This window comes from Topomyia yanbarensis, chromosome 1 (genome assembly GCF_030247195.1).
Source record: "Topomyia yanbarensis strain Yona2022 chromosome 1, ASM3024719v1, whole genome shotgun sequence".
NCBI classification, from domain to species: domain Eukaryota; kingdom Metazoa; phylum Arthropoda; class Insecta; order Diptera; family Culicidae; genus Topomyia; species Topomyia yanbarensis.
The window spans coordinates 1,167,531-1,192,530 of record NC_080670.1 but is presented as its reverse complement, the minus strand read 5'-3'; the positions used below and the strand labels follow the sequence as shown (position 1 = coordinate 1,192,530).

The following is a 25,000-nucleotide window of genomic DNA, read 5'->3' as shown; positions in this document are numbered from 1 at the left end:
GACGACTGAGGATGACGATAGTACTTCCGAGTGCAACATGGAGAAGAACGAAGATCTGGGATATTTGCTACCAAGAAGTAAGAGTCATGATCTTCTTCTAGGAGATGCCAAACCTCATCACCATCAGTCATCCAATAGTGGCGAAATGGCAGGAGAAGAGAAAGAGGCTAGTGATTACGAGAGATTTTCATGGCGAGGAAGCTTTGAGTCGGCACTACTGGCCAATGGAGATTCTCGCTCAAAGCTGTCAATATTGGATAATTCAACTTCATCGATTTCAGTTCTTGCTGCCAAAAGACGTTCTGCAGGAGACTTATTGTTTAATAATCAAAATCTTAGTCGTGAACAATTAGATCGAGTGCGTAGCTGCGGTAGCATAGGTGGCGAACGAGAAGATTTTGAGTCCTCCAAATTGTGGGGATCTACACAGAGTCAGACAACTGGACGCAGAAGATCCAGCGTCGCCGATGATACCGATTCAGATGATTCCACGCGAAATGACAATCGTTTAGCGTCTAGATCGACACTGCCTCGCAGTCTGCAGAATACAAATACTACGATCAACACCAACTCATTGCCCCGTCTTCCAACAACGAACATTCAAACTATTATGCAATCTGCTCCGGTAAGTTCTGCATCCACTTCTTCGGTGGTGCAGAAATCGCACAGTGTTTATCATTTCCTGCAAAATAACGTCAAAAGTGCACGTTACCGTGCCCCGGGTTTCAATCAGCGGCCGCCACAAAGTGCTCCGAAACGAGCCGTATCAGCTCCTGGTCTTCAACAACCTTTATATCCACGCCGAGAACGACGACGAATACAGAGCAATTTGAGTGGTGAGTTGTTGATTTTTTTTTCAAGCTATGTCATATGTTTAACATACTATCATCACATTCGTCGTTGCCAACGGAATAACAGTACTCAGGATGGCACGTTTTAGTACCGTTCGTGTCGCTTCCTTGTTTTATTAGTTTTGAATTGTCTTACTGAATGAATAAGGAATGCTAGTGCTGATTTGTTTATACCAGGGGGTCTGGTAATTGCCGTTACGTATTTACGATAATACATTTCATACAACTAGAGGAATAATACATGGTGGAATTTAGTAAATTAAAAACCATTTTGTCAAAAAGTCCATTCGGTCAAATGACCTTCTGAACCTTTGTTCTCATTTCTTATAATAATTACATATGATTCTTGTAAATAAGCTCAACCATGATTCCGATGTACAGTTTGAAGAATGTTGATACTAATTCTTGTGTAATTACCCCCAATGTTTCCGGAAACGTTCAAAATGATCAATGTGGCCAGACACTTTCACTAATGAATCGTAAAATTTGCCCGTGTGACAGAATTTTCCTTGAGCCTATACGTTCAAGGTAAATCGGATGAGTTTTAGAGCGATTGCATTCTCTTATACCACGGAATAGAATTAACCAAAATATTCACCGAAACTTTTTGTATTATTGCCATAAATGATGTAAACTAGCAATAAATTTTAACATTAATTTCGATAAAGTTGAAAAATTTATATAGAAATTTCGGTTCAGCCATTTACGAAGTTTGTTCAGCATACGCACACATACATTGCAATAACTCAGCCCTCTGAATTTCGAAACATAACGAAATTATTACATAACTTTTCTAATTCGAAAAAGTCAAAAGTTATGAAATCGCTTTCATAAACCTGTATCTCCGGAACCTAAAAATCCTGATCTGAAAATATTAAATGGGAGCAATAAATTAAATTAAATGGGAGCCAATAAAATTTTGGCAAGTTTGCATAATGCACATAGGCAAACATACTCAAATATATACACACAACTTATCTGCACTGCTAAAAAAATCTCGCAACTTTACGTCTCGTAAGATACTCTATAAATCTCATAAATTTATATTTACGAGCATATAAAAATAAATGTTTTTTTAGTCGTGTTATTCAATAAAGGAGATACAATATTTTATTTCTTTTATTTAACATGTCAGAACATGTAAAATCAAATGATTTGATAGAATGATACGTCGCTGCGTCGTTCATATCGAATATAATTTTCATTTTTTCTAAGTCTATGGGATCGGTTCCTTACCCCCGGACATAGCGCTAGAGATTCTTCGAACTCAAATAGCCTAAGAATTAAATAAATTTTCATAAGGGTAAAACACAGGCATATCAAACTGAGTCGAATAATGCATAAAATTTAGTTGATTAAGTATCGATTAAAATATCGAATTTCATAGTGATTGCGTAGCCTTTCTATCCGAGAAAAGCAGAACAATCTGTCTTCATTTGACCAAAAATTAGAGAAATCAACGAACATTAAACCCATCCAATTTTACAACCACGTACGCAGGCAGCATTGATAAAGAGAGTCGAAAACTAAATTTTCACTGCGAAAAGATGCAACCAAAAACTTTTTAATTGAATTTATTGAAGCAACTTTCGAAGGGTTATCAGATTTCAAATGCCTTATAAAGTCTCTGAGAAAAACGCGGCTCGACCAAGGCCAGTGAAATTGGATATGATTGGTGGTAGGAGAAGAAATCCAGAGGAGGGGTACTTTTTTGGAAGAGTATGTTCGTCGACTTATAAAAGCGATTGTCACGTCAGCTGGCCGACACTAATAACAATAATAGTGGTTAAAATGGAACGTACAAATGTAATCAACACGTGACTCGGAGCTTGGGGCGCAAAGATTGGTGAATGAACGACGAGGAGATATCGGGCATGCCAAACCAACCGTCAGCTGCGTATGACACGCAGGTCTGGCGTTTGTATACATTCGCGGCCGTCGGTCTGTCGGCTATTCGTAAGAGGGGAGATTAATTAAGGAAAGTGGCAAAAATGTGGAACAGTTTTCAAATAGTTTCTGTGAAGTAAAATTTGTTAAGGAGCGTGAATGGCGGAGCCCCGAAGATACCAAGGGGGCAAGTGAGAGTGAGCTCAAGAGAAAACTTCACGGTAGGAAGAGATTGATGAATTTCAGAGCAGAACGCTTTAAGAGTCGTTTGTGCATGTGTTCGGTGGAAAAGTAGGGTACAACTTGGTGTTACACTGCTGGGAGTTGCATTTTTGAGCTCTTCTTTGTTATTTTTCTTTGTTTTCGCCATCAGAAACGCAGACAGTTATGGACATAATATCGGCAATTATTTTCTTTCTTATGGCAAGTGCTGCTTATAACTCGCGCACACGTTCCAAAAATAAATGGCTTTGTAGAAATTTAAATAAACTTCTGAATGAAAGACCACGTTGTTCGCGTTTGGCACATTCGCTGTGTTAGATTTAGCAGCAAATGCTTGGTAGAAGAGCGAAACACCTAGATCGAATAATAACTTATCTTGATTAACTGTATTTCATAATGTCAGCATTGTTGCTAGACGAAAAAGCATAACCTTGGCACGACAGTCCCGTTGTAGAAGTTAACCTATTGTTTCGGTAGACCTCGCTGAAGATACGTAACTGGCTTTATTTACATTAATTATGTTGATTTTTTGTCAAATAGAAAAAAAAAATCAAAAATTAAAATCACGTCTGTGAGAAAACCAATAATGCACATTTTATTTTTGAATTCCTTCCTGTAGGACGTGACACAAAAATCATTGATAAGCGCGTAATTAATTAGTTACATCTATAAACAACAATTTAAAATCGATAATCGAATGCCCCTTATCTGATTTGCTGAAGAATTATTCCGTTTAGGCTGAATGATGTTTTCGAAAGATTTTTAGTGTTTAAAATGTGTCTTTAAATTTAATTAACCTTGATTCAGGGGCCCAGTTCACTGCAGTTTTTTTGAAGATCCAATATCCCTGATTGGTTAATTCTGTTTCAATTACACATAAGGTATAATTGAGGAATAAAATGGCAATGACAATATTTGTTTTTAATCCCACAAAAATTTAATTTAAAATATCGCTTTTTGGAAATGAAAGTGCTTCTATATTTTCATGAATAGAAGCTAGAGTTTCGCTATGTTAGAAGAAAATTAACGTCCAAACTACGAAAGTCATTTGAACGAGTCCTTAGCAAAAAAAAATGAAACTGCGAAAGTTATGTTTTATGGTTTTTCATAAATTATAAAATTGACATTTGGTTTTTCATAAATTATAAAATTAATTTTACGATGGACAATACTAAAACTTGTTTGTTTAGTTTTGTTCTGATATATTTTGGCACTGCAAAATACTCTTCTATTTTCTAGATGTTGTTGGCTCTTTTCGGTAAATTGAGGATTATGAAATACGAAATATATGAAAATTGCAAGTCGAATGAGCTAGGAGGGGTTATAACTGCATGATCGAAAGGAAATGTGAAGAATCTTTTGCCTTCTGATTACGAGGATTCGGGCGTTCCACCCGAGTCCAACAGCATGGTCAATGAGAGAGTAGAGTAAAATCGATAAAGTAGAACTTCAACGTTTTGAGCGGCGATTGACCGACAATTCTTTAAAAAGTTACAAGCACTTTTAAAAAGTGCTTGTAACTTTTTATAGAATTGTCGGTCAATCGCCGCTCAAAACGTTGAAGTTCTACTTTATCGATTTTACTCTACTCTCTCATTGAAAAGACTACATTTTGAACGAATATTGCAAGATATAAAAATATCGTCATTGTCATTTTCTGGTAATACAGTAATGTTTCGATTATATCACGGTCTGTCTGTATTTTAGTAAAGTTAAAGTTAGTCAAAAAGAATAAATCATATTAGGGTAATGAGCCTATTTTTGCCATGTTTCTATCGCCACACTACTCATTTGAAGCCGTTGGTTAGAGCAGCGTCTTTGTTCAACGCATTGGGTTAAATCGAAGACTGCATATCAAGAAGACTGGCAACTCTGTCCTGAATCTGGAGACAGTAACAGGAACGCCACCAGCGGGTAAAGGTGGTACTTCCCATAGTGATGCACACACACACACACACACATATACACTTTTACTTTAAGCTTCCTACCTTCCTCCAATAGAGGCGCTGTAGCATCTGTTGCTCCTCATTTGTATGGGAAAAGAGATATCAGTCTTCTTAATATGTAGTCTTCGGTTAAATAATATGTCATCAGCGGATAATTTTTCCCCACACAGCTTCACTTTACGTAGCCCGTACCGTTTCTTAAAATTGATGAACCACCAAAAACTAAACTTGAAGTAATATGACACATTAAGGTTTTGGGCAAATATCTTGACAATTAAAATCAGTGTATTCGAAGAGACTACGATTCAGTTCTCGTTGTTTCAACATCCATAGAAATAGTCCCATCTCCAATTGTTGATGTTGTCTTTCCAAAAGAAAAGTATTCACATCAATTCAAGATAAAATGTATGTCTCGGCATATCTACCACATCTTGCGTATTTTTTCTCAATATTTTGTTAGATTTTCCTGCGGTTAACTAACAATTAAGCGAATAAAAAAGATGTCGATTTTTTTACCCGTTACAGCAGACGCCCCCCTTAAGGACACGGCAAATAAGTTACGAAGAATTTAAAATAAAAATTGGAATCGGCCGAAAGATATTTCAGCAGTCCTAGTCATTGCAATAACGTTTTTGGTAAAACATGATTTCGAGATTACTCAAGTTGAAAGTTTCGCACCGCGCGCTCCCCTCCCCGTAAAGGAACAAGATGAACAGAGTTATAACTTCGCTTCTACTGCTTAAACCTCTATAGAAGATTGAGATACTTTCTTAACCTTCCGGAAGTCGCGCTAGTGAACTGAGTGCACGCTGCTCTAAAAATCTAGCGAAATCGTATTAGCGCCAGCGGCTGCTCGTTCAATGGGCCATTTGCGCGAATTACGGAGGGTAAAGAATCTATATTTTAAGATAAAAGAATAAAAATTTCGACATTTTGATCGATCTTGCCATATATAAACCTTTTTACGAAATTTTCGTGAAAAAGTTTCCGTTCTGAATAATAAGTTCAAACCTTCCTCCTAACAGCAAGTAATGTACCAAAAGGATCACTTGCCGTGGATACCGCTTCTTTCCAGTCCCTTCCCAAATATCACAAACCGCGGAGTCGAAATAAGAATTCGTTGCACTCAATTGACCTTAATGAGCCAGTTCTGACACTGGGGCCGCCTCTTCTCGTTGTTACATATACAAGATGTATGAGAAATTTTCGATACATCGTCGTCAATCAGTGTTGTCTGAGGTATAAATTAGTCGATTCGAGATGACATCATCCTTGTTATTGGCAGATGATGAACTTTTGCCGTGGTTAGCATCTTTGATCGATTCAATATATCTGACTGTCGTTGCAATGCGATGCGAAATATCACTGAGCATATCAAATCATTCATTCGATTTTTACTTACATGCAAATGGGAATAATAAATAATCAATTATTATAATGCAGGTAGAATCCGCAGACGAAAATTGCATGCATTTGAAGTTTATTTGGTAATTTTAATACATAATTTGCAAAATATGTTCTACTAGCATAAATCTGCTCCTTTAAAAATCTAGTGATTTACATTTTAAATACTGACAAACTATTGTTTGATGTTTACTCAACAAATACTGCTTAGCTGAAGGTCAACGATCATGCCAGAAAATGAAAACCACTACCACTGTACCGACCTGCACTCAAACTCGATCTGTACCGACTTTCGATTGAGCTACTGGAGACCAAGAAGAAAATAAAGCGTCAAATTCCATAGTTTGATAATTTACCGCAGCTCATCAAACCGGCTGACTTGAATGATAGGCACAACAGGAAGCAATTGTGTGGCACATTTTAACACTTTCCTCATTGCGGTGTTGAATTGTACTCAATTGAATTTGGTTTCTGAAAACGTGAAAATGGTTTCACCAGTAATAATCACGAAACCCGTTTCGAAGCTTCTCACTTACTTGTACCCCTTTTTGTCGACAGGAAATGAAAAATAATTTCAACCAGAGTCGTACGATCGATTCTACTTTATATTAGTACACAAATGCAATTGGCGTAAGTAGTATACCTAATCTGGAAGACCGGCAATGTTTGACTCGAGTATAACATGGGGCACACACTTGCAAAATTCGCTAAAAATCAGCTTCAATGCTGGGTCTAGTTTTGTGCCGTTTGTCTCACTTCGCCACATAAAACTGGAACAATTATGAAACCAAAATACGCGGATTAAAGCACAGCGTTTTGAAGGGTCTCGCCGTAGAAGGTAGAAGGTAAAGTGGAAAGCAACATAAAAGCGTGAATAGAGCTCATTTATTTTCGTTCAAGAGCCACACTAACCCACGTCGTTGTATGGCGATGATGAACTCCTAGTATGCAGTAATACTGACTCGCGTATATGTGACCAACTCGTTGTCAGGAGGTATGAGTCACGTTCTGAGTCGGTGGGAGGTTACCTTTTTATTTGGTTAGATAGACCGTGTTGCATTTTAATACCAGGTTACTTCGCGTTAGAATCAAGGGGGATACATTTTTACGGCTGCACTGCATCATTTTCCAACAATATTTTCGATTCTTCCTAAAGTAGACCTGACTGACAATGTTTTTATAATATCGTGGTCGTATATTACTAATAAACAAAAAAACGCACACAAAGCGCGCCTAATAACAGAAAACATGGATTAGTTTGTGTGCCAACATTTTCAAGAACCGCGTTCGATAGTAAACACACATGGCTCTGCAGCCGGGCTCACTTTTGTTTATCATAACTCTTACCCAAACACGGAATGCCTCATCGCGCGTGTGTTTTTCAGTTAGGGTTTATGTTCGAGCCAGGAACTACCATGGGGTTATAGAGTAATGATACGGTTGTGAGCACGTTTATCGCAGAGGTATATGAAATTTTTTGTTACGTTTGAAAATTATAAGATCATTGGGAATGAAATTCTAGTCATCAAAATGACCATGCATTTTCTTTTTGTTTGTTCCTTTCATTTTTCGGTTGCAGCTCCATATAGACCGCTCTGCCAGAGAAACACTCATGCATAAAAATCATCGCTTCTTTAAATATTTTAATTTTATGGATTTTTTACGTATACAGTTGAAATACAAAAAAACATGGACATGTCTGAAACAATTAGTATATCCGGAATCTTGGTAACAGTTGCTAGGATTATTCAGGAAATTCTTGGTGTAACATCTTTTCTACTGCCAAAATCAAACGCACCAAATCCGATACAACTCGCTAAACTTACAAAAACCAATCAAATTTTGTCTACCTTCAGAATTGCGCAGATCAAAGCCTATGAATTGAGGTCGCTACTGATTTTCATTTTTCTCGCTAAGTTTCCCTTCTCATCTTTTTACTCTACAGATTTATAAACGAAAAAGTAAGCTTTTCCAAGAACAGTAAGCATAAATTCGATACATTTGAGAACAGAAAGCACAGCCTGTAATAATTTAACCAGAAACGCCCCCCTTTCTCTAACTACATTAGCATCAATATCAGCCACCATGCAGAGCGTGGCGTTCGAAGAAAAAACGCAACAGCTCCTGCTTATACGTGTCTACTAAAATAAACCAAATTCCTAGCCTGAACCCGTATAACGTTATGATGTGGTATTTTCAGTCTCTGACTATCATCGCAGCAACCGCAATTAGATTCAATTGACCTCTAGAGTCAATTGAATTTACGTCCAACCAACCTACCGACAGAACGATTGGCCAATGGTTGGACACTATTGCCAATAGAGCTGAATAGACGGAATAAGAATAGCAAACTGTGTTTGCGTCGACAGATCATCGCCTAGGATACCGGGCGGCATATTTAGTTGACACACCTCCGCCCTCAATTTACAGCTCAATGTATGCCATCATATGTGTGAATGTGACTATGAACAGATCGTAATACTTCAGTGGGTTGACCAATTTTCATCAACTCGGGCGAAAATATCGACAGACACGCTATTATATATAACTGAGTTGAGGGTACCCGCTTTGAGGTAAAACGTACACTTTCGAATATATAGCCAAAGTGGTCAGTCTAAGTTTTATCCCAGAGAGAAAACATAATAGTATTGTATAGGATACATCTCTTTCTAGAATTTACATTTCCAAGATTACAAGTATAACTTTGGAACTGTTTTAAGGTTATTCTCTACTGAAAATCAAGCCACAAGTTGTTTTTTTCATCATCATGATGAAGAACATTGAATAGATGTTTTAAATGTACAGAATCTTGAGTCTTTATTACAACAGTTTAATAGCACTTTAAATTATGGATGAATCGATGTTCGTACTTCACTCAAAACACCCCAAGAATATCATTCAAATGGGAACCAACCACACTGAACGGGTAACTGAAACGACAAAAATATAACCGCGATTTAGCAAACACTTCGCATCGAAGGCCTGCTCAAAAGTTTCTATCGTGTCCACCAGCTTCTGTGGTGTTGGCATCATCGGTTAACAACCATTTGGCGAATATTCACAATTGATTCAATTAAACCGTCAGTTGACTTCTGACTGCGGCGACGTTGGACGCTGGTGAACCTTTTGGAATCTTAAATGCTACCATACTGGAGAAGATTCGATCAGTTCGGGCCGTGATTTACCCGGAGAACGTTCACTGCGAAAGTTATTCATTGAGCTGCTCATATTTTCAACCCACGCGGTCAACATGTGGTCTGGCTTCCTATATAGACAATGTTCAGTATCAGAGAATGTAACAACTGATGTGGTTCTCTTGTGCAAAATAGTGCGGTGAAAAACTCATAAATATAACCCACTTTGGGCTTGTTAATGGATGAAGAGCATTAGCAAACAAGAAAAGTGGAGTAGATGTATATCATCCAAAGTTGAAAGGGCCGGTTCTGAATGAAGAATACTAAGAGCATATAAAATCTAATACAATTTCGTTGAAATGAATTTCCTGGCGAAATAAATGAATTTCAAAAAGTTTAAGAAAAGTATCAGTTCTACAAAAAGCAAGCGGACTAAAAAAGTTGTTCAGGAAAATCGATATACAAGCTTTGGCAATAGTGATGAAAATTTATCCAAGTCCTCATCTTCCTCCGCGACTCAGAAGGTGGTGCTACAACGATCCAGTAATCATCATTTGAGTGAACAACAAATGGTTAGTATTAGTGCTGTGCAGCATTATCATAAAAGCAACAGTTCCAAACAAAAGCAGCATGTCGCCAAAAAGAAAGAGACGAAAGTTGAATTGAAGATGAGCGAACTCGAAAGCACAGAGACTGTAACTCATAAACACACTGGTGATGACAGAAGCAACAAGCGAAATCGTCTACGCAGAGCTGTGGCGAGGAATTGGAAAAGGGTGCGGAAAGTTTTCCGGACTGTCTTTTGCTGCCAGTCGTCAACTTCGTGTGGGAAGAAGTGCTTTGATTACGTAAGAAAAAACAACTCTCTCGCTAGTACGGATGAAGATGATATCGATGCGGCATTTGAAGGATATAAAAAGCAATTGCTGATAGCCAGAGGCGGAAATAATACTACCGGCATCCTTGAAGTGGCATCAACGGTGTCATATGATGAGCTGACACCGTCCCAGCAAAGTACCATCAAAAAGCTGCATAAGAATAAATTTTGGAACTGGAACGATAGCGTCAAATCCAAGTCCGATAAGTTTCTCGAATGTCTGGAGATGGATGATATCAGCTGTGGCGATGCGAGTTTGAGGAAGAAATTTACAACCATCGCCCGGAGGAAACAGATTACTGCCTTCTGCGAGAACCGGGCGATTCTGGGGGAGATTGAACTAGGTTTGAGCCAACTATCGTGGGGCTGCTCTGCATGGTGGACTAAAAATCACCACTGCTGCTACTATAGATAATAAAGGCACAGTATGCATGGTGTGAACGTAATTCTCAAGACAATTGCGAATCTGAACATAGAACACGCTACACTACACTACTACATGATACACATAACAGCTACGTTCACGGTAAAAAATCAATTTGTTGCTCTTATTAAAGCATGGTCTGTGAGCCGGTTCGAAAAACGTAAGCTTAACTGATGGATTATTTTCCAGTAGTGGGTGGGGTTTAATTAGATAGCTGAATTGAAAAGGACATCTTGCCTGTTTTCGTAGTTGCCGAAAGATGTGGACAAAAGACTGTGCGAGTGGGTTTATGCTAAGAGGTTCTTTCGAGGGTTGTGGTTATGGATGAACGGGATTGACCATGCGAATGGGATTTCACTAAGAGGTTTTTCTATACTGAAGTAGTACCTGGAGTGAATAAATACGATTAATTTTACTGAACGGAATTTGGCATTGTTTGGCCTATGGCTGATCGCTAGCAGCTGGACACAATTATGCCATGAAACAGTTTACGGGAAAAAAATACCAGGAAACTTGAACGTTCACGAATCCATTAATGTTTTATATACTCTTTTACGAGCACGGATGGAAAATTGTGGTTAATATACTAGAAATCATCAAACTGTTCACGAATTCATTAATATTTTATGATTTTGCTACCTATTTCACTAGCACGATTTGTGAGTTATTACTAATATACTAAGAATCCTTAATCAGTTCATGAATCCATGAAAACTGTTTTATGATTTTATCAATTATTTCACGAGACTTATTGTTTAGGATGAATGAACCAGTTCACGAAGCATAAAAGAATTCATGAGTGATATTCCGAGTTTCGTTAAATAGTTCAAGAGAAATTATCAAATTCTATCTGCGTAGTATGGTATAATTTTAAACGGCTGTAGTGCTGTTAATTGTTGATGGACGTGTGTCAATTAAATATCATTTCAGAAAAGTCCAACATAAAAAATCGATTGCATCTTTAAATTGGTATTTCGACTGTACACTATTGAAAAAACCGTATTATTGCAAAAACGTTTCTTAATTTAATATTTCGGACACCTATCGATTCAGACAACTGCCAGTAAAAAATCGTTGTTAATTTTTTTTGTGTATTTTAATGGAACACTGTAAAAATCTGTAATTCTGTAAAAAAATAGGCAAAACATATATAATTGTCACAAATTCACGCAAAACTTTTCCTAACACAGACCTCATATCGATACTCCTAAGCGTCCTACACATTTTATCGCTTGCTATAAATAGAATGTTTCTGATCGAATTCCTTCAGTGCCATGCCCACTAGACCGGCAACAATTTTGACTTTTTTCGGAACACTGTTAAATCAAACGGTAACTGGCTTCACATACCACTTGTCAAATATGAGCTTTTTCGAAGACTCTAATTCACTCACCAGAGTTTTCAAGTTTGTATGTGAAAATATATGAAAAATAGGCAATTGAAACAAATTCAGTACAAAATGCCAGTATCATCTTGTGCATCCCAAAATCTGCAGATATAGCTTAAGGTGTAAGAATCAACATTGTCGAAGACTGCGAATTGATCCGATTTTGCAATAAAAAGAAAGTTATGTGTTGCGTCTCTTTCTAGCACATGCTTAGAATAGGATATTTGAAGAAAAAAAAATGGTTGGTCTTCAAAGTTAAATAACTTTTTAGGGGAACCTCCAACCAATATGCGATCTTCAACAAAGCTATTCGTTATAAAATAAGCGTAAGTTTTAAGGCACGCAGAGTTACTGTGAATTTTTTTATTAGAATTTGAGTTTTTATTTCCGAGTTTCGATATATATTACTATAGAAATTTGAAACCTCTTGTGGGTGAACTAGAGCTATCGGAAAAAGCTTCAGCGAAAAAAATTCGCGCATGGTGTTTGCTAGCCATGCAGCATTTTAAATGTAACATTAGTCGTGTCTAGCACACAACTCTTTATTTTTTGTGTAGAGCACTAAAAAGTAGGAAAATTTAGGAATTTTTCTTGGCGTAATAAAGAGATGAATCAAGATCCTATAAAATGAGATTTGTAATATTAACTTAACACAAGTTAGCGGTTATGCTGCATTTTTCCCCCGTCGTGTTTTTCTGGAAAGAGTCCACGACCGGAAAGCTATCTCCCGTAATTTTTACTAGAGCCAAAAACTAAGGTTCAGCGAATTTTTACTAGAGCCAAAAACTAAGGTTCGGAAAGATTTCATAAATATTGAGTTCAATAGATTTGCGGCTATAGTTTAATTCAAAAGATGTTTCTGTTAAAATATACGTAAGTACACCTACATTTAAAACAATAATTCAACTTTAAGTCTATAAAAATCGTCCAAGGAGCACTGTTACTCGGTGTGATTGCACTTCAAATCAATATTCAATATTGAGGTGTGCATGGCATCCAATTTGCTTTCTATTGTATCCCATTATGTTGAACTTTCATTGACATTCTCGCTTTGACTTGCTGTAAGCTGATTCTTGCTTTAAGACACAGTTCGACTCAGTCCAGTTTTTCGTGCTCATTCTGATAGTGATCTAAGAAAATCGACTTCGAAGTCTGTCGAAATTAATGTGCCATGATTAAATGTCAACCCAATACTTTCCAATATCTTCTACTTGATTAATTAAAGCATTATAATGTATGACAACTATACACATGAAATCAAAAAAAGATTTTAGATGCGAAATACAAACATCATTATTATAGAAAACTGAGTATTGTTCTTGAAGCTTTCACATCTGAAAAAAAGCAACTCGAATAGTGAATAAAACAATGCAATATTTTGGAACACGATAATATTACGTGCAAGCGATTCGACAGTGGATGAAACATTCACCGTGGTAATGTGATCATTTTGTATCTCGACCTAAAGGTGGTCGATACCGGCAAGAAATAATCAAATTTAACTATAACGCTATGTAATGCATACTATTGACCTTGAAACTAAAATCCCATTGCCCTTTTCGACGAACTTCAAGGTTGATTCTTAGCGTGCATGACAATTACTGGGCTAGTGAGTAAAAATAACACTAAAACGAAAATAACTCGAATCAAACACATCGCACAAACAATCCCCTTAAGATATAAAACAATAAATTTTACGAACCGCTACCAATGTTTAATATTTTTCATTTCCTTACAGAGGAAGGAAGTGTAACAGAACCTAGCAGCTCCCCACTTTTCGGAGCACCGGGAAACCGTAATGACACCACCGGTGGTAGTAACCAGGAATTGTCCAAAGCAAACATAACTGCAACCGGAGCTCCGGCTGGTGCTCAGCGCAGCAGTGCGACAAGCCCGATCGGATCAGCAACATCGGAACACTGGCCATCGCAGTCGGATGAAGACATTGATCGGTTAGTGGCAATGCACCAGAACCGAGCCTCACTCAGCTCACTTGGTGTGCGGTCGGATTCGATGGCCTCGGTTTACTCCGGTGCCGGCGAGGGACGGTACGGTACTGTAACGGTTCGCGGTCAAATCGAATTCGGTATGCAGTACAACTACAAACAGGGCGCCCTGGAGATACACGTCAAACAATGCAAAGACCTAGCGGCAGTTGATGCCAAGAGAAATCGAAGTGATCCATATGTAAAGGTAATGGTTGGACAAAAAGGCTTTAACATATACAATGTGAAAGAAAAAAATTTATTTTGAATTCTCAGGTATACCTTCTCCCGGATAAATCAAAAGGTGGTAAGCGTAAAACTAAAGTAAAGAAACATACCTTGAATCCGGTATTCGACGAGGTGTTGCGGTTCCATATGTCACTTAGTGGTTTGCAGACCAGGACACTTTGGATCACAGTGTGGCACTCGGATATGTTCGGTCGGAACGATTTCCTCGGTGAAGTCATGATGGGATTGCAGGACAAAGTGTTTGAAAATCCTGCACCTCAAAGCTACCAATTGCAGGAAAGGGTAAATAGTTTGGCAGCTTCAAATAATACTTCCCTATAATTATATCAAACGCAAACTACATTCGCAGAGTGAACCCTTCGATGATTTGTCCGCATACAAAGGGGATATCATTGTCGGATTGAAGTATATTCCACCGGATTCGGATGGCGGAACACCACAGCACCATCAACATAACGGTGGAAGTAGTACTAGCGGTGGAGGAACACTAAATCTTCGCAAGTTTAGCACCAAGTCGATAACCTCGACTTCCTCAAACTCATCCGGGCAAAGTAAAGGGGCATTACACGTACTGGTGAAGGAAGCGAAGAATCTTCAACCAGTCAAGGCCAATGGAACCTGTGATGCATTTTGTAAAAGGTTAGAGTTGTTGTTTTAAATATTTCTTTGCGTTCATACAATGTTGAGGACATTTTCAGCTATCTTCTTCCGGACAAGAATCGTAGCTCGAAACAGAAGACTCCAGTTATGAAACGATCGAATTCGCCCGTATGGAACTACACTTTTATCTACGAGGACGTGGCATTATCGGAATTGTCAGAAAGAGCCCTGGAGCTCACTCTTTGGGATCACGATAGACTGGCGAGCAATGAATTTCTCGGGGGTGTTAGGTTCTCCCTTGGCACGGGTAAGTTTTTTACTTCTTGCATGTCGATAGCATCAATATCATGGATGAATCCCTCATACCTGCAGGCAAACACGCTGGTAAATCCGTAGACTGGATGGACTCAACCGGCAAGGAGCTATCCCTTTGGCAAAGCATGATAAACAGACCAAACTTTTGGGTGGAAGGCGCCCTAGTCCTTCGACCTTCATTAGACAATGCGAAATTTGCCTCATAATTATACGAAACATCTGTAGATCGATTTAGGGAAATCACGTAGTAGCGGGTCTCCCACCCCATTTCCTGCCCATCCACCATAGCTCCCTGCAGTGTAGTAAATATCACGCAGAGAGAAATCATTCCAACTTTGTGATGTTGCTTTACAACAACCTAACCATAGATTGTAATCCAATACTTTTAAGACGGGACGCGACAGAAGAATTGAAGAAAGCATTTTTCGATAATCTAACCTTATGAACGACAGACAATGATGCTTAATAATGATCGGTGTTCAGATAAAAAGTACTAAGAGAAGTATACTTTTTACAATTCAGTAAATTTTATATCCTTTTATTTTTTTGACACTCTTTATGTGTACATAGAATAGCTCTACACATTCGAGACAAAGTATTATTTTTCGAAGAAACTAAATATCAACTATAATGTTCATTTCACTCCATTTATTCTAATAGATGTTTGTATACCATAGTTCCAGCAAAGAATGGTCTCCATTTTTACTATTTCTAATACAACAACTGAAGAGTGAACATTGTTGACTTACCCAGCATGTACATACATATATACACGCAACCTTTTAACAAATATTTCTCAGCGCTGTGAATCTTTACTAATTCATGTTGGAATCAAAAACACATTCGGTTTAACTGCGTTCAATGCAGAGAGTAATTAGGATGCACACGTCTGATATCTAACTAATTATTGAGAATGACTACTGTGGAATTAGACACTGTCAAACAGTGAGTTTCGTTGCAAAGCCAATAGAGAAGGGGTACAGAGAATAAAAAAATGCCTGTTTTTTTATCAACACAACAGTTTAGGAGAAACTATCTATCACACAAAATGAAATAAAATAAAATAGTAGGTAACCAAGACGTGAAAACTGACTGATTGTGAAGCATCGTAAGCTTAATAACGGATCTATCGAGGAGCCTGTTGACGAAAGGAATGTGTTATGTCTGAAAGGGATTCCATGAACAAATAATTACAATTGTGAAATTATACAAAGGATAAAGTGAAGTATCAAGTAAACCCAACTCTTATGAACAAAACTTAGTGTAGAAAGTAAATCATTAAATGAATGACAAATGTATCAAGTTTAAATACCTTGGGCTTAAGATTTGTCAGTAGAAAATTTCAACAGATTTTGATGCGTATAGTTGAACGAAACATTGTAATCAGATTGTAAGACCCAACATAGCAAAAACTAATTATAAACGTATGGGTAGAAAAAAAGAGTTGTAAACAACCGTCTAGCCATAGTGCCGAATATTAATTTCATAACATGCCAAAAGTTTTTGCATATGTCTCGATTAGCGAGCCGTACTTTGGCAACGACAAAATAACTTACAATCACACTTACATCAAAGACGTTGTAAATACTATCGTCATTTTTGGTTTCTTTGATTTGCTTACAATACTGTGCGAAATAACGCCAGTTATTATTGTTTTTTTATCTAATCAACAAACAACCTGTGAAAGAACAAGGCTAAGCAGTCATGCTTAGATCTCGAAAAAAGTTTCCTTATAACTTTTCTTTCAATCTATTTTGATGTTTGTATCCATTTAAGATAAGCGTTTTCTCTCTAAGATGACATAGAAATACTACAAACTACACTTCTTCATATTTACAATCTGTTGAATACTATTAAACTACTTAAAATTCACTTGTGTGATACACATCAAATCAACACTAAGGGCCAAAACTACGCTCATTTAATGAAACAAATACAAGTTCTTCTCCAAGTTATGACACGATGCTCAATTATATAATTTATAGCGAATGACTGCAAAGAATGCATGCAATCCTAATCCTAATGAAAAGATGAAACCATTTCATACATTAGTTTTTATAAAAACTGTGCAATCACATACATGCAACCCTCGAACAACTAAAAAAAACTTTATTCTTATGCTGAACGGAATGGCATGTTTTCCGAACTAAAATTCATCAATCATTACCCTTAAATATAATAAAATCTTTTCGACCAAACGACACGAATTCTTCGATGCAAAGACGAGGAAAAAGTTATTAAAAATAATAAACATATTTATTAAAAACCATGAAAGCATTTCTTTCGCTTTGCTTCTGGAATGTTGGCAGTTTCCGCTTAGACATTGTTGTAGTTCCTTCCCCAAAGCGTCAACATTTGAAGAAAAGAAATCGTACCGAAATCGCTTGAAATATTCCATTTCAAATTGTCTTTTATTGAATTGGCATTTCGAAATTATTTTGATTCATCACAATATCTAGATTTCGCGTTCATACGTCATTCTTCAAAGAACCAAAAGATAAAAATAATTTAATCAAAGTAGTGCGTTACATGTTGCTTAATTAAACGACGTTGACATAATAATAACAAGCATATTTGTCCAGTTTGCAAGTTTTCAATTTTACCAATCCAGTATAGAAAAACTCATGCAGAGTTATTGAGTCAAGCAGTAACAAACAATTTGTCAAGCCAATTCGAAGAACATTAGCATGCGATAACGGTTAATTTGTACAGAGTTATTTTTTCTGAGGATTATACCCAGAAAACAGAATTCATGATAGTTGAAGCGCCATTAGCAAGAAAACTATTATACACAATGCAAGTATAATGAAGGGAAACCAGGAACAGAAAAATGGACAATTATACAAATATATTCACTTTGCAATATATATCAAATGCAAAACCTGACCAACACACTTTCACTGTCCCTTGCTTATGTTTTCATGTTATGTTCGCTTGTCACAATCGGCTGCATAGCTTTGCATGTCTACATGTATTAATCTGAGTTAACATGGTAAGTGCCAAAAATATTAAACTTTATTTGAAAGATATTTTGAAGTCTATTTACAGATTTCCAATCGGCGTAGCAACGGCATCCTAAACACACAACCTCCCGTCGACATTGATCTGTTTTAATTTATTTATATTTACTAAATGCATATTAACAGAAATGTTACTCCACAGACCCCTTACATTGAAATTGAGTTCCGCGACGCCCCCAAAAAACGGATTAAGCGAAATCTCTCGCTGGACTGCGACGAGAACGATAATGAAACCCGCTGTTGTCGGTATCCGCTGACAGTCGACTTTGAAAAATTCGGCTGGGACTGGATTATAGCTCCGAAGCATTACGAAGCATCATACTGTGCTGGTGAGTGTATGCTTAGCTTCCTGCCTAAGTACGAGCACACCCATGTGATGCAATTAAGCACCTCAGCTATACCCTGCTGCTCCCCGAAAAAGATGAGCCCAATCAAGCTGTTGTACTTTGATTTGAGCTACCGCGTGATCTACAGCACCATACCGAACATGATCGTGGAAAAGTGCAGTTGTTCCTAGGACTTTTTGCGCACTGATTCAAATAGTACCGCAAAATCAATGGTGTACCAGTAAGAAAGTAAACGTTAAGAACAAATGAATTAATGAGTCTGATTTGGGATCTTCTATTCGAGTAAAAAAAGATAAAATTGTATATCAAAACTAGGGAGAAATTCGTGTTGGTGAAGTATTTTTTCCCTCACAACGGGTGATAAGCGAAATTTAACAAATCAACAAGTGGCATTTAGGCTTACTCGACTTAAAACTTTATCTGGATTACGCGTTTTGACGGATTTGTGTGAAAGTACCATTTGACAATGGAACTTGTGATAACTATCAATCTAAAACAGCAAAAATTAGCAAAAAACAACATATCTTAATATTTGTGTGGGAAAGTCTTTGGAACAATATTGTTAGTGAAAATTTTTTACAGATAGACGGTTTAGTTTTGTTGTAAACTAAGGTGTAGCAGAAAGGGAGCACAGTTCTAATACAAACAAAACTCATAAATAATTTTATAATAAATATTAACTAACTAAATAGCCTGATAGTCAATTTGTAGCTGTTCCGCGTTAGGGTAATAATGCAACAATTCGGAATTTGTGTGTTCAAAATTGTACATAATGAGCAGGGTAAACATGCATCACAAATTTTATATCAAGCAGACAAAAGTTAGTAACTGTTAAGTATAGTAATCAAGAAAAAATAAAATCTATCTAAAAAAACTTTGCATTTCATTATCTATAGTACAACGTATTTTAATAATTTCACGTACTTTGTACTTTTCAAGTGATCCGTTAAAGGTTGTAGGTCTGGTCAAATACAACACAAAACAATGTTTGATCAATTTAGTATACCCTCAGAATCTTGATTCATAGCAAAAAAAACTATTTTTCAGAGCTTTCGGCACTAAATTTTTTCTACATTCTCATTTTTCAAAAGATTTGCAAACTTTAGGGTGTTCTGGAAAGAAGGAGAAATTACCTTTTTAACGGTATGCCAGCAAAAAAAACTTTAAAGAGAACATTTAATTCCGCATCCAACGACCTATTTATCATCAAAATCGGTTGAACAATGGTAGTTATTATTTTTTTTTTTTCAGATTAGAAACTTGCTCGCATAAACTTTTAAAGGGACAGTCCCGCATGAAATTTTCAAAAAATGCTCGATTACGTATACACGTAATTGTAGAATGCCTTACTAACTCCTTAAGTGTTCATGCGAGCTAGTTTACATTTGGAAAAAAAAGTAGTAACTCTGCCATTTTTCAACCGATTTTGAGGACAAATAGGTCGTTAGATGCGTAATTAAATGTACTCTCTAAAAAAAATTATCTAAAATTTATTAAACCAGATACACTTCCTAAGAAGAATGTTGAGTAATTTCCTCTCCTTTACAAAACACTCAAAAAATTGAAAATCGGTTGAAAAATGACAGCGTAGAAAATTTTTTAGTGCCGGAAGTCTCGAAAAATAGTTTTTTTGCTATAAATCAACATTATCAGGGTATACAACATTTTTTCATAAATTATTTTGTGTTAAATTTGATGAGATCTACAACCTATACTAGGTCATTTTAAAAGCACAAAATCACTGTAGCACCGTGTTATCACAAACTGTTGTATTATCATGGCATTTTTTATGTGTGTGCAGTTGCGCTTTACCTTAAGGAAAAGCGGCGACTAACGTTTAAAATCTTCGAAGAATATGTGTGTGACATTTGAGTGTTGAAACCAACTATCCTAGGAAATACGGTTTTTTGAATGGAACTGACAAGATTCCAAGCTTGCACGTGCAACGGCATCTAAGCAACACGGGGGAAGCTCGTACTGTTCACAGTGTAAAGTGAACAATTAGAATGCGTGACATAGCATAAATATTTATGCATTTCAAAAATCGAAATCGAACAATGTTAAAATTGCGTACAATAAAAGCGGTTTAGTATTTTTATTTGTATCCGTGAACGTCCCGAAATAGTGTTCGTTATAGTGTACGAGAAATTTGAACGGACAATCCGAAAGTGAACGCGCATAAGATCAATAGTCTTTATTGTGTTACAACATTCTTACGCGCCATAATACACGAAGCTATAAGTATGTAACAGTATTAATAAAATCTTTTGCGACACAGGGTTCGAAAATAGGTGCTGTAAAGTCCAGAATATTACGACACAAAAAGCACAATATTCCTTTTGAATCCTGTGGCGGACTACTCGCGGATCAGACCGTCCTAGTTCTGTTTTATAAATGCCATAAACTGTCCATAATCGCAAGGTAGTCCCATATGAATAGAAAATTCCGTAGAACATGGGACAAATATATGAATATGAGAAGTAAATGATATTTACGTCATGCCACTTGTGTCGATGAAGTTGCATGAACTTCATACCAAAAATTACATACACATTTCTTTGCCATAATACTAATATGTACTGTTTTCGTTAGATTAGAGCTGCCCTAGTAAAGTTACCAGATATTTTCAACACCAACGCGGGACGCGCTTTAGAAACCTATTAAGGATATGTTTTCCATATATTTGGTTTACTTGTGTAAAACTGAGAGACTTTTCGGGAGGAATCATGACCTTGCTTTTAAATAGTAGAAGTCCTAAAAGACACAGTTGGCTCAAATTGCGCATTCTCCAAAATTTTTATGAGTGTTTTGTACAAGATGGTTATTTTGGAATAAACAGTATTTTGGTAAATGCGGGACAAAACTTTCAAATCCGGGACTGTCCCGCCTAATTCAGGACGTCTGGTCACATTTTCTAGGTTCTCTAGAAACTATCGTTTTTGTAAGGGTTTGGTAAACATCAGCATAAGTGTAAACTGACAGGAATTCAAATTCAATAAAATCGCAATTTTCAAAACATGAAGAAATAAAAAAATGTAGACTTACCCAGTATTAGTAGAATAAACCTGGTTCAAGAAGTAAAATGGTTTCCCGTCCAGGACAAGTGTTTCACGACGTGTTACGATATTTGATTTTCACTCATAATCACAAAGTATTTGCTTATTGCGTATTTTAAGCCTGCAATTATATAGATAGGCTATCTACCGGACAATTTTGGACCTCATTTTCTCTCACATTATCTATTCACTATAGGTATACGTATCACTCACAGAGAACTAATTACTTATCATTCCGAATTCTAAGCTACGGAAACTTGAACCGCTGAAAAAAAAATAACTAGATACCTAAATACTCACACTATTTGAACCATAATCCGAAAAAAAATCATTCACAATTTTTCTAATCCGTTAGCGAATAAAATTTTAAAGCCGATCGGGAAAAAACTTAATCGACACTAAACAGATATTGTTTCAAGAACTAAAATTAACTGTATATGTACTGGGCGAAAGTACGCGACCGAAAAACCGTTATTCGCGAAAATACTCAAATCTGAACAGTAAACGGCAAGGAAACACTGGCATCAGCAGATGCTCTGTTTGAAAAGTTGAAAAATTTAATGACTGAAGGCAAGCTCATCTTACCGGCCGAGGGGCGCATATTTTGGAAATGACGTGATGAATACGATGAAATATTTCACGACACCGGTTTTCGCTCAGCTCAGAACCTAAGAGAAGAGAAGACAATCGCGTAGCTAATTTGATCCAGTCCTAACCTCAATATTGAACCAGCTTCTGATTGGTCATTTTGCCAGTCATGAGCGTTCATTATATTTACAATCGGGATGGAAAACAGTGCTGCTGAATCTATTCTGGTTATTTTTCATACACATCAACATTTCGTGCAAATTGAATAAAAGACCTGAATGACGATATAGTTACGTGTATTGTTAAGAGAGACATGAATAAATATTTAATTTAATTTTTAAATGCAGTTAGCATTGTAAATTCTTGGTAGAGGTGCGATCTTTTAGGTACAATTACTTTCGGCAATTGTAAAAAGCATTCAAAGGGAATCTGGCAACGATGAACGCTTGTTGTCTTCAGATTTATGGCAGGGCCAAGTCGAGAAAATTAAGAAGAGCAAGAAGCCTGTTGTCGTCTCTTCTCTTAGCTCAGAACCAAAGAGAATAGGGAAAGAGACGAATAGTGTGAAGCCAAAAATACCTTATTAAGCAGACCAATCGTGCAATGTAAATAAACATTACTGATGCCTTAGTTGGAGGAGATAAGTATTGTACATCTATTAAAAAAGAAATTTCAATTTTCGTCAGAATTTGGTTCAATCGTGATTGTGAGGTGCATTCTAGAGTATATGTATGAGTAAAAACAAGCTTTAGAATTATTTCATCTCTTTGTTTCGAAATGCGCATCGTTTCCCTCTAAGAACGGTTGGTTTCAAAATCGTCCAATGAAGGACATTCGTTGGACCAATTTGGACAACGTCCAAATAACCGTTCAACAAACGCCCATCGTTGGACCCGTGTTGAACGATTTTGAAACAATTTTTTGGACGTCTCAGTGGGTTGATAAGCGGCCCTTACACGTTCAATATTTTTTGTCAATACTAGAGAGTATTGACAAAAGTATTGTACGTGTAATGGAAAAAAGTTGTATTGATGATGTGGATTTCAAACGGGACTGAAATATTGTAACAATATCGTCAATACTGGTATTGACAAAAATATTGAACGTGTAAGGGCCGCTATAAACAAATCCAACGATCGACATACGGTTTGTTTTCAAAATATAATAGGAGTCATTTAAAGTGCTGCCTGTGGAAGCGGTTGCCAAAATTCTAGTGTTGAAATCATCATAAAGGGAGTGTTGCCGTTTTGACTGATTTTCACTCTTCGTCTCTTTCCCTATTCTCTTTGCTCAGAACCAGTCAAACTTATAGTTACTATATTCATAGTTAGGCGGAGACACTGAGCGGAGCCAATTGGACATGTCAAATACCGGAGCCAATCGAGCATGACGTCACATAACATGTTCTCTTCGGATGTATATGGAAAAGGTATTGTGATTATGGTCATTAGGGTGGGACAAAAATTAGATTCCAGCTCCGAGCAACTTTTTAGGTACCATTTGGGTCCTAGAACAACTGTGCAAATTCTTAGCTCGATCGGTGAAACTATATTTTCGCGCCCACTGTTTAAAGTTTACATGGGATTTTGTATGGGAAAATTAACTTTTACAAAATAATTCCTCCAGGAGTCGCCCATTACTTCCTAAAAATAAATCGTTAAATGACTTTTAAAGGAAATTTAACAAAGAAACAAAGTCTCGAAAACCACAAAACGATCTGACGCTTGAGTAAAAAGTTATTAAGCAGAAACTGATTGATGCTCTGACGATTGATAAAATATTCATTTTTTCTAGCACCACTGCTGTTGGTTGTCCAATTATACGCAATTTTCTTTTAATCCACCCTTAGTGTGTCTAAATCGTTTATCTACACTATTTAGCCACTTCGCAAGGTTTTGAGGGATAAATTGAGGCTTCTTTTGTACATAAGAAGAGAAAGTTTAAACTTTTTGTATATAATTAGACTGTCAGAAGCAGTGATGCTATGAAAAGTGAAATTTTCATCAATCTTCAAAACATCAATCGGTTTTTGTTTAATAACTTTTTCCACAAGCATCAAATCGTTTTGCAGTCTTCTAGACTTTGTTTCCTGGATAAATTTCCTATAAAAATCAGACATCTATTTATTTTTAAGAGGTAAGGGGCAACTCTTGGAAGAATTAATTTGCAGAAGACAATTTCCCCATACGAAATCTCATGTAAACTTTAAACTGCGGGCGCAAAAATATAGTTTCACCGATCGAGCTGAAAATTTGTAGAGTTCTTCTGGGAGCTAAATGGGACTCAAAAAGTTACTCGGAGCCAAATTTAATTTTTTTCATATAACCATGTCCCACTCTAATGGTCATAACTATTTTACTCTTATCTTGTGTTATCGAGTGTAGAGAAACGAAAAGAACCAATTTTTTTTCTGTAACAAGAAGAGATATTCGCACAAGTATGAAATCATATCAACAGACCTTCGAAATGGTTTCTCTATTCGTGCATGTAAAGTTCTTACTTACGACCACAATGAAATTATTAAGCTAGAGCTTGAACATTTACATGGGATGCCAGTGTTTTTTTCCTGAAATAAGAGCGGCCAGTTTTCCGGCTTTTGTGTCCGCCTAACTCTTAATATAGTAACTCTAGTCAAACTCATTCCGGAACCGGTTCGGATTTCTGAATGGAAACATTATGGATCCCAAATCAAATGCAACAACCGATTC

General features: G+C 36.8%; 3 protein-coding genes across 4 annotated transcripts in view; 2 read left to right on the top strand and 1 right to left on the bottom strand.

The window, feature by feature from the left end:
* Positions 1-6: 6 nt before the first annotated feature.
* LOC131676566 (synaptotagmin-like protein 4) lies at positions 7-18,167 on the top strand. 2 transcript variants are annotated; one of them, XM_058955684.1, is made up of 6 exons: positions 7-836; positions 13,871-14,325; positions 14,394-14,648; positions 14,716-15,005; positions 15,065-15,273; positions 15,339-18,167. In XM_058955684.1, exons 1-6 carry the CDS (start codon positions 38-40, stop codon positions 15,485-15,487), a joined length of 2,157 nt encoding a protein of 718 aa, XP_058811667.1. In that variant the 5' UTR covers positions 7-37; the 3' UTR covers positions 15,488-18,167. The 2 variants fall into 2 exon arrangements, with proteins under 2 accessions (XP_058811667.1, XP_058811666.1); XM_058955683.1 differs by lacking the exon at positions 7-836 and adding an exon at positions 9,421-10,665.
* Positions 18,168-18,413: 246 nt separating this feature from the next.
* On the top strand, positions 18,414-18,818 carry LOC131693310 (growth/differentiation factor 8-like). Its single transcript, XM_058981029.1, has one exon. The coding sequence runs from the start codon at positions 18,414-18,416 to the stop codon at positions 18,816-18,818; it is 405 nt and encodes a 134-aa protein (XP_058837012.1).
* A 5,706-nt stretch (positions 18,819-24,524) lies between these two features.
* LOC131693299 (uncharacterized) overlaps positions 24,525-25,000 on the bottom strand; it is a 29,245-nt gene continuing 28,769 nt past the window's right edge. Inside the window, exon 10 of the mRNA XM_058981018.1 lies at positions 24,525-24,536. Within this exon, the coding sequence (XP_058837001.1) occupies positions 24,525-24,536 (12 nt within the window). The remainder of the gene's footprint in view (positions 24,537-25,000) is intronic.

Coding starts and splice junctions, on each gene's coding strand:
- LOC131676566 (XM_058955683.1), top strand. CDS start 9,825: ATGAATTTCAAAAAGTTTAAGAAAAGTATCAGTTCTACAAAAAGCAAG. Junction 14,649..14,715: donor GCTACCAATTGCAGGAAAGG/GTAAATAGTTTG, acceptor CTACATTCGCAG/AGTGAACCCTTCGATGATTT. Junction 15,006..15,064: donor TGTGATGCATTTTGTAAAAG/GTTAGAGTTGTT, acceptor GGACATTTTCAG/CTATCTTCTTCCGGACAAGA.
- LOC131693310 (XM_058981029.1), top strand. CDS start 18,414: ATGCATATTAACAGAAATGTTACTCCACAGACCCCTTACATTGAAATT.